Source organism: Pteronotus mesoamericanus, unplaced genomic scaffold (genome assembly GCF_021234165.1).
Source record: "Pteronotus mesoamericanus isolate MK-2021 breed Mesoamerican mustached bat unplaced genomic scaffold, CSHL_Meso_final contig_269, whole genome shotgun sequence".
Lineage (NCBI taxonomy): Eukaryota > Metazoa > Chordata > Mammalia > Chiroptera > Mormoopidae > Pteronotus > Pteronotus mesoamericanus.
The window spans coordinates 1364610-1378945 of record NW_026555114.1 but is presented as its reverse complement, the minus strand read 5'-3'; the positions used below and the strand labels follow the sequence as shown (position 1 = coordinate 1378945).

Sequence of the window (14336 nt, the reverse complement as noted above, 5' to 3'; positions counted from 1 at the left end):
TTTCTCTCTAAATTTTGTTTCGAAAAAGAAATAAGGTTTTAAAAAAGTTCAGTGAGAATGGTTATACCATGAAATGCAAGTCTCCCCTCCACCTTGACCCCTTGTCCCTGGACCAAAGGTTCTTAACTTGGTTTAAGGACAAGAGTCTAAGCCAAGGTTTCTAGAGTAATGTGAATTTCCTGAATGCATAATTTTCAGTGTACTCGTAATTGTGCATTTTTGTGAGAAGAGGATCCAAATTTTTACCTGAGCCACGAAAGGGTCAGTGTCTAAGGCAGGTTCTGCTGAAAGGAATGATGCGCCCGACTGACTCGGAACGTGCAGGTAAAAATGCTGGAACTGGTCCCAGTGTAAAAAATCTACCAGCGTCCATAGAACTGCGGTTCCTTGGACAAAAGTACGTTCTTGGTGGAAGGGATCACAGCTCTTTTCTTTCCAAGTTTTCCGCCTGCCGCATTCCTTCTCTTCAGCGCGTCGGCGTGTTCTGACGTCATGACGGCGTACACGCAGTCCCGCCCCTGCAGAGATCGGTGCTGGGACGGAACACGGGTTTCTCTCAAATCCGGAATGTGAGGCCTTGGCCCGCTGTCCCCTGCTCCTTGTCGCGCTCCTCACCCGGGCCTACGTCCGCTGCCGCTGCCCCAGAGTTCGTCCCCGGAAAAGCCAGGGTGGCCGTGCCCTTCTGCCGTGTGCCCGCGTGGGTGGCTGCCGCCGCCCCTCCGAATCCTCCGGGGCCGCAGAGGAGTTCGCTACGGAGGGAGGCGGGGGCCTTCGGGAGGAGGAGGCGGAGGAGGCGGAGGAGGAGGGAAGGAAGATGGCGGCCGTGGAGCTAGAGTGGATCCCAGAGACTCTCTACAACACCGCCATCTCCGCCGTCGTGGACAACTACATCCGTTCCCGCCGAGACATCCGCTCGTTGCCGGAGAACATCCAGTTCGATGTTTACTACAAGGTACGGACCGTGGGCCTGCTCTTAGCTCTCCTGCCGCAGCCCGAGGGGCCGCACCCCCTTCCACGTCTGCGAACCCCCGCAGTTAACCCCTCACCCCTCGTAGCGTGATGGCCTCCCGAGACATCGGGTGCAATCCCGCGGTTGCCAGGATAGAGACACCCTTGCTCCACAGTGTCTGTCTTCCAAGCTCTTGGGCCTTGATTGGTATCCCTTCCAAGTGAGTCCCCGTTTTGGTATTCCCTCCTACACTGTGTCCCCCGGGGTAGGCCTTTGCGTGGACTTTCTCTATTGCTTCCCTGTCCCACTGAGGTCCTTCCTTTCTAGCCTGTGTCTTCGGGATGTTTTCTGCCCTCACTTCCCAATTAAATGTCAGCATCAGCTGGACCTTTTGCTCTGCTCTCCCCCACCGCCCGTCCCTTTCCTACTCTTCTCTCGCCGCCCTTCTTCCCAAGTACTTTTCCCCGCTTCACGTTCCTTGGTTTGCCTTTTCTCATCTTAATCGAGAGGGAGTTAAGGAATAATAGGAAACAGTCGTGTGTATTATTCGCCTATTCTTTAAAGCTTTGGGTTTCATTTGTACTTGGAGATAAATTGGGGATTTTATTAATATGGAAGTGTCGGTAAACTCCTTGAAAGGAAGGGGGAAAATCCTAAAAACAACTTTAGAATTCAAATTACATTCATGTATTTGGAAGTTGCAATCTTGCAGCATTCCTAAATCGCTCCCCCTCAAAAATCGCAACAAAAAGTCTCCAAGTCACTCTCCAAGGAGTTTCAAGGGTAAGAGTCTTTAGATGAGGACAATTTTTGCAGTGTTTAAAGAGGGAGGAGAACTTTATGGACTTGGAGCCTCCCTTTTCCTCCCCCTGCCCCAGCATTTGAGAGTGAACAGTGGATTTATTCAGTTCTCCTTGCTTTGAAATTGGCGTGGATAACTTCTGTTCTCCAGTAGCCGCCCATACAAAACTTGACAAAAAAATAGTGTATGTTTTTTATATCTTAAATATTTCCTCTTGCTTTTTAAGTTGGCTGGAACAATGTAAACTGATACTTAACAGATGTGTATGTTCTCATTTATGTATGTGTTTTATGGCAGTCGTTTTATTGGGAAGATTGCCGGCTTTCTCCACCCTAGAATAATTTTTCAGAAAGCAGTCAACTTGATGCATTCTGCTAAATCCAACTGAATTACACCAGTTGTAAAAATTCAAATGTTTTTTCCCCTAAATATTGGGGGAAGATTTATTTTGGTCATACATATTATTTGGCGGAGTGCAGGGTGTGGGGGACGATGTAAGAGAAAAACCTCCCTTCCTTTCAATCCCTTTGATACATTGACTTTTGTGTATATCTAAGGAAACATTGTATATTTAAGACTCATTCCTCCCAGGGAAGGGTGAGTTCGAGTTTTTCTCAACCAGAAACTTCAACTTTGTGTGTGTACTAACTCTGTCCATTTTATTAAATCATATGCAATCTTTTACACTTTCAGAGAAAAATAATTGGAGATTCCATCAAAGTACATTTCATAGTTGAATTGTCTCAAAGTAAAATACTTGGATATCTTCTAGTATGCTGCTTCTAATTGAAGCTTTTTATTTGAAGATTGTTAGTATGAACAGATGGTGCTTTTCCCACATTTTCTGTTTCATGTAGTACACAGAGTTTTAATATTGCTTCTTTCTGGTACACTTTTACCCTTAATAGTTACATGTCTGTTAGGAGTATGGCACTGTGCTAAGGTGAAGGAAGTTATTTAACATGTGCTTGGAACTGTGGGTTTATACACATTATTTAGTTTAACCCTCACAAACTGTAAAGTAGGGTATAACCCTATGTGAGGTGAGAAAGTTAAGTATAGGGTTGGCCAACAAGTCTGTTTAGTTTTTTGCCATAAAAGACACATCTTTCATTTTCACCAATAACTTGATTGATTTGGATATTCTGAGTGTGTCAGCTATCTCCCACATGGTATAGTGTTGATTGTTCTCAATTGATGTCTTGATTTGATCACTACTAACTTCAGCTGTTCTACTAAAAGTAAAGTATGGTCCAGCAAGAAATCTCTAGCACAGAACTTACAAACCGCTTTCGACACATTCCATCAGTTACAGCACCTTCTCCATACACTACACAAATTTTTTTTTTTTTTTGCATTTCAGTTGCATTTTTATCTTTCTTGAAATAATAAAACATAACTTGAGAAAATGTTGCATATTTTCTTGCATCTTCAATATTAAAATGGCTACAGAAAAATTCACCAGTTTTGGTAAGCTTTTTTAAAAGTGCACCTGATGTTACAGCTGTCACAATACAATCTAACAAAATTGTTTTGAATGAAATTAAAGATAACTTAAGTGCTACTAGAGCGCTCTACAGAAAAAACCAGATGAGCTTTTTGGCCAACCCAGTAGTCAAAATCTCACACTAAGCATTTAGTTCCTTAGGACCTTGCTTTATTGCTGGCAAAGATTTTGCATTTTGAGGTAGGCTATTTTTATGAAAGGCATTATAGAACTAATTTTTATTAGCTTTTACAGAAATAACTAGAGTGAAAGTCAACCCCTGGAGTTCAGTTTTTAATTGAAATATAAGAAGGAACTTTTTTTAAACATTGTTTCAACACATAAATGTAAGAGACTTTTAAAGCATTTTAATACATATAAGATACTCATCCCATGCCCAGTTTGTGAAAATGTTAAGGGGCTTACTGTTTACAGTTGTGTTTTCTTCAGTTTGGAGCCAAGGAGAAACTCTTAATTAGCTCCTTCTAGCAGTTCCAGCTTCCATCAATAGGCATAATCATAGACAAAATTACAGTATTTGTGAAACCAAAAATTCCCTCATCCCTCTTGATTGGTTTAGTCCAGTGTCAACTATGTTATTTTTTGTCTGTGGCTTCAAGTGAAGGTACCAGCATAAAGCTTTAGGAGGTGGGATTGTGGAATAAATGGGAGGTGAAGAAGTAGGCATGCTGGCTGCTCCCTAAAATGGGGAGGGAGAAAGGTGTTTGTATGTACAAGGGGTAAAATGTGAAGGGTGTTTGTTTCATTTTTTTTTTAAAGAATTAAAGGCATTAGAATATATTTACTGACTGAATTGCAGAAACCAAAACAGTGTAAGAAGTTAAATAAATGTGAAGCAGGAAATGAATTGTGGAGCAGAGTCCCTGAGCAAAAGCATTAATTAATGAGTCTTGACCCTTCCTTCATGGTGCATCAATTAAGGTATCAGTCATACATTGGTGGTCGGGAAAGAATACTACTTTAAGATCAGATGAAAAGTGTTAAGGACATAAAGTATCAACATAGATAAGTTTGTAAAGAATGGTTGTTATGAATAAGGAGGTAAGGTCATCTAGTAGTAGGGCTAGGTGTGCTGGTTTTTATGTAGGGAAGCTAAACTGAAGTTGGAAATGGCTACCGAAGTATTTGAGAAGGGAAGTTCACTAAAAATGTTTTAAAAAATTGACAGATGGTATAGATGGTTTAATAAAAAGTAGTACCCTACGAAATGAATCTAAATTGTTTTTATCTAAGGGTGCTCAACCATTTAGGTATAGGAATGGATGAGATGAATAGAAGGAATTTTAAAATTGTATACCAAGTGAATGTAAATAAAATGAAAAGTTGGTTTCTTTCAAAATGAAATATATGGTCTTTCTTTTTCATTTTAACTGCTAAATGGTGTATTTTGTGTCCTGTTCCAATTACAGAATTTTCCATAGAGTTAAGTTTTTGGCTGGGTGAAGTATTTCAGTAATTTGTTCTGTTTATTGTTTTCACTCTTAAACTGAATGGGTTTTTTTTTCTTTCTTTCTTTATTGTATCTTTTTTCCATTGCCATTTAGTTGCCTTATACCCTCCTCCCCCCAGCAGTCACCACACTATTGTCCATGTCCATGAGTCCTTTTTTCTCAATCCCTCTATCCCCTAACTTCCCTTCACTCCTTAGCTGTCATCTCCTTTCCATCTATGAGTCTGTCTCTGTTTTACTTATTAGTTCAGTTTGTTCATTAGATTCCACATATGAGTGAAATCATACAGTATTTGTCTTTCTCTGACTGGCTTATTTCACTTAGCCTAATGTTCTACAGGTCCATCCATGCTGTCACAAAGGGAAAATTTTTATTCTTATTTTACAGCTGAGTAGTATTCCACTGTGTAAATGTCCCATAGTTGTTTTATTCACTCATCTACTGATAGACACTTGTGTGGCTTCTGTATCTTGGCCATTGTAAAAAACAAACAAACAAACAAAACCCCCCAAAAAACAGTGCTGCAGTGACATAGAGGTGCTTATGTTCTTTCCAATTACTGTTTTGGGTTCCTTTGATTATATTCCCAGAAGTGGGATCACTGAGTCAGAAGGCAGACCCATTTTTAAATTTTTGAGGTATCTCCATACTGCTTTCCACAGTGTGTGCACCAATTGGCATTCCCACTAACAGTACAAAAGGGTTCCTGCTTTCTCCACATCATCACCAGCACTTATTTGTTTGTTTATTGATGAGAGACATTCTGACAGGTCTGAGATGGTATCTTATTGTGGTTTTATTTTGCACTTACCTGATGATTAGTGATGTTGAGTATCTTCATATGTCTGTTGGCCACCTATCTATCTGTATGTCCTCTTTGGAGAAGTGTCTGTTTAGGTCCTTTGCCCATTTTTTAATTGAGTGGTTAGTTTTTTTTGTGTGTTGAGTGTTTTAAGTTCTTTATAAATTTTGGATATTAACCCTCTATCATATTTATTGGCAAATACAGTCTCCCATTCTTTGGGTTGTCTTTTTATTTTGTTGATGTTTTCCTTTGCTGTGCAAAAACTTTTTAGTTTGATATAGTTCCACTTTTTACTTTTTATTTTGTTTCCCTCACCTGGAGAGATATACCAATAAAATATTGCTATGAGCAACATCAAAGATTTTGCTGTCTTTGTTTTTGTTTAGGACTTTTATGGTTTCAGGTCTAACATTTAAATCTTTAATCCATTTTGAATTCTTGTGTGTGGTGTACAAAGGTGGTCGAGTTTCATTTTTCTGCACGTAACTGTCCAACTTTCCCAACACCATTTATTTAGGGTTTTTTTTTTTAATTTTTATTTATTTTAGAGAGATGGGAAAGGAGAGAGAGAAACATCAATGTGTGGGAAATACAGCAACTGATTGCTTCTCACACGCCCTGAACTGGGGACCTGGCATGCAACTCGGGCATGTGCCCTGACCAGGCATCAAACCAGTGACCTTTTGGGTCGCAGGCCAATGTGCAATCCACTGAGCCACACCATCCAGGGCTGAATTTTTTTTTTAATTTTTATTTTAAGTCTCATGCTGAAAACCATGTGAATTCATGCCTGATTTAGTATTAGAGTTAATTTTTCTGTGTATATTTCTGTTGTTATAGCTATATATTTGTCTCAACTGATATTCTGATAATCTTTTTAAATTGGCTGGTAACAAATTGAAAAAAAGAAATTCTTGAAACATATTTGACAGTCAAAGAGTTAATGATCTTTTTTTTTTAACCCTGACTGGTGTAGCTCAACTTGTTGGGCATCGTCCTGCAAAGCTAAAGGTTGCTGGTTCAATTGCTGGTCGCAGCACACACCCAAGGTTGCAGGTTCAGCCCGCAGTCCGGGTGTGTACAAGAGGCAACCACACATTGATGTTTCTTTCCCTTCCTTTCTCCCTGCCTTCCCCTCTCTAAAAATAAATAAAATATTAAAAAAATAAAAATTAAATTAAAAAAATCATGTATATAACAAGCTTTTAGGATTAATAAGTTGAGAATGAAAACTTTTTGAGGAAGGGGTATAAAAGAGCATAAATAGCCAGCCATGCCATGTGTCTTAATGGGAAGATAATATTATAAATTTGTCAACTCACCTCAGTTTAAGGTATTAATTTATCACAATTTGAATCAGACTCTCAGAATTTTATAGGATATAGGAAACTGATTAAGTATGAAGTTCATCTGAGGAAATTAAATATATGATAATCAATGAGTCAAGGAAAGTTTAAAGATGCACAATACTTAGGAGAAATGTGCATTATAAGACAGTCAATTATATTAGCTACATATTGAGTGGGCCAGAAAGTTCATTTAGTTTTTTTCCCATATGATGGCTCTAGTAGTGCCTAACTGTCTTTAACTTTATTTGGAACAGTTTTGTAAATTGTATCATGACAGCTGTCATATCAGCTGCATTAAAAGAAAACTTATAAAAATTGGTAAATTTTTGTGCAGCCATTTTAACATTGAAGATGGAAGAAAATACACAATGTTTTCAGTGTATTGTGCTTTATTATTTCAAGAAAGGTAAAAATGCAACTGAGATGCAAAATAATATACAGTGTTTTGAGATTGTGCTGTGACTGATCAAATGTATCAAAAGTGGTTTGCACAGTTTCTTGGTACTATTGACATTTTGGCCAAATAATTGCTGTTTGTCTGTCTTATGCATTGGAAGATGTTTAGCAGCATCCCTAGCATTTACCCACTAGACGCCAATAGTGAGAGATAGCCAACATACTCAAAATATCCAAACGAATAAAACTATTGGTGAAAATTAAAAATGTGTCTTCTATTTTACAGAAAAAACTTAACAGCGTTTTTGGCCAACCCAGTACTTTAAAAATATGTAGAACTGGCACAAAGAACAGAGAGAGGAATTGATTTATAGAGCCTAGTTAGACAGTCAAGATAGAAACCAAAGCATATTTAAGAATTTAACATATGGTGTAAAGTCATGAAACAATGTTATATTTCAAATAAATGGGGAAAGATAAAAAACAAAAACAAAAAATCTTGGGCAAGTGAGTATTGGGGGTAAAAGACCCCTACTTCACACGATATACGAAAATGAATTTCTGGTGGTTAAAGATTAAATATAGCAAATGAAATCATAAAAGTATCAGAATAAATTATTGGGTCAGTATCTTGCAGTGGGAAATGACTGGGATTTCTTTAAAGAAATTATTCTTAAGGTAATTTACAGATTTTTAAACTGTGAAACGTTATAAAAATAATGCTGTAACAGGTAAAGTCCTTTGTTAATTACCTTGCCAACACTGGAATGCCACCTGGGCGTGAGAAAGGCTTTTCTAAGCAGGAAACCAAAACCTAGGAGGAGGAAAAGAAATCAGTACTTTTGAGTGCATTGTTTTGTGCACATTTTTAAAAAACTATGCAAATGATAACATGACAGATAAGGGGTGATTTTCCTAATATGGGAGGAAGTATTATTAATGACAACAACTCACTTCCAAAAGATCTGAACAGCCAACACATGAAAGAGAAAAATATCAACGGCCAGTAAATATCGAAAGATGCTCAACAGAAAAGCAAATCAAAGTGTAGTATCAAGTCAAAGCAGTCATGAAGAAGAAAGAAAACCTGGAGGACTTACGCTAGCAAATATCAAGCTGTAACAAGATAGTGTGGTATTGGCACATGGATAGACAAATACATCAATGGAACAAAACAGGCAGTCCAGAACCAGACTGATACGTATACTGTCACCTAATTATGAAAAATTGACAGAGCAGTACAGTGGGGAAAGGAAAATCAAGTAAATTGTATGGGTCAATTAAGTATCTACATAGGGGACAAAGTATCATGACTTATCTTACACCATACACAATAATCATTTTTGGATGAATTACTGATCTAAATGTGAAAAGCAGTTTTTTAGGGGAAACAGTCACTATGTCAGCAAAGATTTACTAAGTAGGGTACAAAATAGGCTAAATAAAAACATGATTTGATAAATGGGACTATATTAAGATCAAGAACATCTATTCATCAAAAAATACCATTAAAATAGAGAAAAAGCCAAGCCACAGCGTAGGAGAAGATACTTGCAGGACATATATCTGACAAAGGATGCATACTGCATCTAAAGAACTAGAAATGAAATAACCTTTTCTTTTTTTTAATGGGGAAATAACATGAATGGGCGTTCAAAAAGAGGACTTTGAAAGACCCTATCAAAACATTTGGAAAAGGGCTCAACCTCATTTTGTCTTCAGGGAAATTACTGTCCTATTGTACATTCTTAAGAATGACTAAGTGAAAAAGAAAAAAAGTGTTGGTAAGGATATGGAGCAATCAAAACTCTCGATACATTTTTAGTGAGAATATAAATTGATACGCCATTTTGAAAAGCTAGTATCTACTAAAAGTGAACATATACATACTCTAACCCATTAATTCCACGTCAAGATACATACACTTAAAGTTCATAGCAAGACTATTCATAATAGCCAAAATGTGGAAACTATTTAATTAATAAATTGTGGAATAGTCATATAGTGGACTATTATACAGTGAAGATGAAAAACTGTACCTGTTTGAAATTATGGATGAACCCCACAAATGATAATTGAGTGAAAGAAACCAGTAGTAACAGGAGTGTATACCAGAGGCTCCCAGACTTTCTTCCTTCATAGCACTTGGTTCCTGGCACCCCTAAGTCAAAAGACATCCCTAACAATTGTATTTATTAAGTAGTTAGATACAAACAACTGAGTAACATCTATGTCCTAACAACTTAAGAGCCATTAAAAAAATGTGCAAAAAAAAATTTTTTTTAATTATTTTAGAGAGATGCCCTGGCAACCAAAAGATCGCCGGTTTGGTTCCCATACCTGGGTTGTGGGCTAGGTCCCCAGTTGGGAGGGTGAGGGGCAGCCGATGGATGTTTCTCTCGCCCATCACAGTTTCCCTTTCTTTCTCCCTCCCATCTCATTTATCTAGAAATAAATAAATATGTAAAAATAAATTAGAGAAAGAAACTTCAATTTGTTGTTTGACTGATTTATTCTTTCACTGGTTGATTCCTGAATGTGCCCTGACCAGAGATCAAGCCCACAACCCTAGTGCATCAGGATGACATTCTAACCAGCTGAGCTACCTGGCCAGTGCTTTTTCACTTCATTTGTAAATAACCACAATTACTAATGGAATGTGTATGTTTATTGGGCACTGTACCACTTATCAGATATTGGAATCAGGATACCACCACCCTCATTTTCTGTTCCATGTTGATTTTTGCACATTAGTTTGTATCATAGTAATGACTGCAAATGCAGCTTCACAAAAATATAACATTAATAGGAATATGGCAATGAAGTAGTTGTCGTGATGAAGCTGCCAATTACCAGTTGCCCATAGCTGCGGCCCACCAGTACCAAGCAAGTGACACATGAGGAAGCATTTTCTCTTGCGGGGAGGCATTGTGACTCATAAGATCTAGCAGGTGTGATAAGCTCCAAAACATTTTTTTTCTCCATCAAAATACACGGAATGCAGGGTTTGACAAGTTCTGAAGCCAGTGAGAACTGATGTATGACTAAATATAATCTGAGATCACAATGCAGTCAAACAACAGATCTAGGGCATTACATGAAGTATTGGGGTCTGTAATTGTCTAGGTAGTATGAATTTGGACTGCATACTCATGTCCATCTTAGGCTGGAGGTTTCAGTTTTTCATAGCCAACTTTATGCTAAGGCTGTAAGAGATGTTCTGTACTTTTTTTACTCCTGGTTCTAGACAGGTAGTTTAGCTCCAGGTCACTTTTCTTACAGGAATCTGCTGCCTAGACATGTTCTTATCTGGTCTTTGCACTCTGGCTCAAAACCATTCAGAGGTATAAACTATTGTTTGCTTGTTTTTAAGATTTTATTTCTTTATTTTTAGAGAAGAGAAGAAGGGGAGAGAAACATCAGTGTGTGGTTGCCTTTTGAGTACCTGCCGCTGGGGAGCTGTCCCACAACCCAGGCATGTGCTCTGACTGGGAATAAAACTCACCGCCCCCCACCCCTTGTTTCACAGGCTGTTGCCTATTCAGTGGTGTAGCCACTGAGCCACACCAGCCAGGGCTAAATGATTGTTTTTCTTCCTTCCGGTCATGTTTGAGTTTATGTCTTCTTAACCTGGGGGAACTGTGGAGTTTCTGCTCTTGGTTTTAAACTTGGCTATTTATCCAAAAGTTATTTTGTGATATTTTATCCAATATTGTGAGAGCCAATATCACAAAACGCATATCCCTGCGTTTGGAAAGGGGATGAAAAGTTTTCACATGTACGCAATATGCCATACTGCTAGAAGCTCTATCCCCATTCCTCTTCAAAATTCAGTTGAAATTTATCCTTGGAGTGGGTATTTTATTTGATTCTAAACTACTCTGTCTACCTCTATTGTATAATCTGTGAATATTGTTTTATTGATCTGACAGATTTAAAATTTTTTGAAATCAAAGAACAATTCCTGCTGACTTTGTATTATTGTGGTGACCATAGTCACCACCATATCCCAGTACCTAGCACAGTGCTTTATGCAAATATTCCTGATACTTAATAAGTTAATAAAAACGAATAATAAGTAGAATGGTCCTAGCTTTGATGTGAAAATCACAAAGATAAAATAGTTTCCATAAGCTAAGAGTTTCCTGTAATGCATATGCCCGGGTTACTTGGTAAAAGATTAGATGCAAAAATAGGAAACACTTATTTTTCTCTATAAATTTAACCAACTATTATTGAGAATTTGTTCTTCATTTTTTTCCATTTTGGTACTGGCACTTTATGTTATTTAGGATGCTAGGTTATTAAGTTTGCATTCAAATTTGTTTTCAGAGTTTAGTGCATGAGCACTGTTCTATATAAAGTACTGTACAGATGGACATAAGACCCTAGTAAATGTTTCTCATTGAGGTGCTTATAGTCTGCTTGGGGAGACAATAAGTAACTATGGGTGAAATTAGGGTTTTTTTCTTAGTGTCAAATTTATCAGATGAATTTGGGCAATTTCAGTAAATAATGATAAACTCCAGAGTAGAAACTGGCTTGAATTTTTTTTTCTTCTTAGGTTCTGAGATCCATCCAAAGTAGATTGCTACTGATTTAGATTATGCATTCAGAAAATATTGAATGTATATTGAATGCTAGGCACAGTGGTAGGTATTTAGGAATATAGTGGTGACAGTGGTCAGGTCACCTCATGGAGTATAGACTGTAATGGATTGACATGTTTAATAAATTATTGTTTAAGTGAACATGTGCATACATGTCTTGATGTACCTACTATGGAGGAAAAACTAGAAAGTATAACAGAGAACCTTATTTATTTATTCTATTTGTTTTTCCACTTCTTTATGCATTCACTGGTTGCTTCTTGAAAGTGCCCTGACCAGGGATCAAACCACAACCTTGGCATACTGGGACGATGCTCTAAACAACTGAGCTACCCAGCCAGGGCCGGGAGCAGAATTTAGATTGGAGAGTCAGGTGACATGTTAGTTAAGACCATTAGAACGAGTAAAATGAACAAGGTAAAATCCTGGTGTCAGTTTTTCCCGTGGAGGCAGCAGTTTCTCTGTGCAAAAATCATGAGGTAAGATAAAGGTAAAAGAAAGCTAATGTGTTAGGAATGTAAGGGATAGGGAGAAAGAATGGTAAAAGGTGAGATTTGAAAGATTGGCAAGAATCATAACTTTTAGAGACTTGTAGACCACGCTACAGATTTTTGGATCATGTTTACGTTGAGAGTCCCATTGAAAGGTTTTAAAAGGAATGGCATGAAATAATTTACTTTTTAAAAAAGATTTTTAATTTTTTGTATTAGAGAGACATCGATTTGTTATTCCCTTTAATTATGCATTCATTGGTTGCTTCTCCTATTGGCCTGACCAGCGGATCAAACCTGTAACTTTGGCTTATTGGGAGGATGCTCTAACCAACTAAGCTACCCAGCCAGTGCCTAATTTACTTTTTTAAAAAGATCATTTTGGCTACTGTGTGGACAGTTGAATACAGGGGGGACAGGAGTGGTAATGGAAGAGTTCAGTTCTACCAAACCTTTGCAGAAATCCAGATTAAAGATGGTGAGGAGACTGGAGATGAAAGATTTGAGATATAAATCCCATACCACGGATATACACTTTATTGAATATTATTCCAGATTTTTTTAAAAACGTACTCACATGTGATGGTAGATACATAATTTAGAAACAAGTTTTCTGAAAACTTGTTTTATATGTATCATGGTAATTTTTCTTTGATAACAACCACTTTTTATTTCTGAGAATTTTTGCCTTTTAATGACTCAAAGAGGGGTCACAGTTTCAAACATGAGGGAGCTACATGAGTGTCACAGGTAGTATATAGGACTTTGCATTTATTCTTAGGCCATAGTTGTGGACTCGGTTTCTTTTATTTCTTTTTCTGGGCCTTTCTAAATTTTTGTTTCGGGGAGTTAGTCTAAGTTATTTCTATGCTAATTTGATGTTAAGACTGAACTGTTCACAGTTATGTTAAGACTGAACTGTTCACAGTTAGCCTGTGGTAATTTTGGTAATTTTTGTGTTGGCATGGAAAATAACCATGCCAAATCAAAACGCTTGGATTATGAAAGGCTTTCATCCACATATTTATCTCCTGAAGAGTTCTCCAGGTTTTGCGCTGTCTTGCATTGTCTTGCAATAGTTGTCTTCAGTTTTCTGTAAGATTTTTATTTTAATCCCTGAAAGCCTTAGCTTCTGAGGCATCACCAGGAGGTTCACCTCTTTGTGTAGCACAAAGTGTGTTAGTAATACTTTACTTAGTTTTGTTGTACTTTTCATTTTTATTTATAGTATTTACATTTATGAACATTTTAGATTTTTATGTAATCATTTATCTCTTAATGATTTTTCCCTGTGGTATAATGCTTAGAAAGGCAATGTTACCAAGTAGCTCTTAACACTATGGTTTGTTGAATATTTAAAACTTTCATAAATATGAGATTTATCCTTTTATACTTTATTAGGAGGCATCTTTGTTTCCTTAGTTTTATGCACTCTATTAACTAATTCTTCAATAATTTTAAAATGATACCTTTATTATATGTTAATTTTTTTTTACAAATATTGGGGTCTGCTTTTGAACTTGACATTTTATTCCATTAATTGGTCTCTCTTTATACCTCCTGTATAATACAGGGTGGGGCAAAAATAGGTTCACAATTGTTTGTATGGAAAAATAATACAGTAATTAATACAAATACAAGAATAAACTCTTTGTCGTGCATACTTACAACTGTAAACCTACTTTTGCGCCAGTCTGTATTGTTTTAATCATAGTTTTATTTTCTGTTTTCATATCTTTGGGAGGTAATTTACCTACTTCCTTATTTTCCTTAAGGTACCAATAGCTAAAAGTAGTTCATAAGAGCCCTTTAACAGCCTCATTCATTATTCAGTGAATTCAGAACATAGTGTTAAACACTGTAATAATGAAGTAAAGATTTTTAAAAATCTGGTTTGAGAATCATTATGAAGAACCCTAGAGCTTCAGTTTTGTTTCTTCTAGCTCTGCTCCATAAAATATATTAATAGGGGCCAA

The 14336-nt window shown here is 37.2% G+C and overlaps 1 protein-coding gene across 1 annotated transcript in view; it reads left to right on the top strand.

Moving 5' to 3' along the window:
- Positions 1-520: 520 nt before the first annotated feature.
- The window catches only part of APPBP2 (amyloid beta precursor protein binding protein 2), a 44249-nt gene continuing 30433 nt past the window's right edge, over positions 521-14336 (top strand). The window contains exon 1 of the mRNA XM_054574850.1: positions 521-952. Coding sequence (XP_054430825.1) covers positions 815-952 — 138 coding nt within the window. The 5' untranslated portion in view covers positions 521-814. The remainder of the gene's footprint in view (positions 953-14336) is intronic.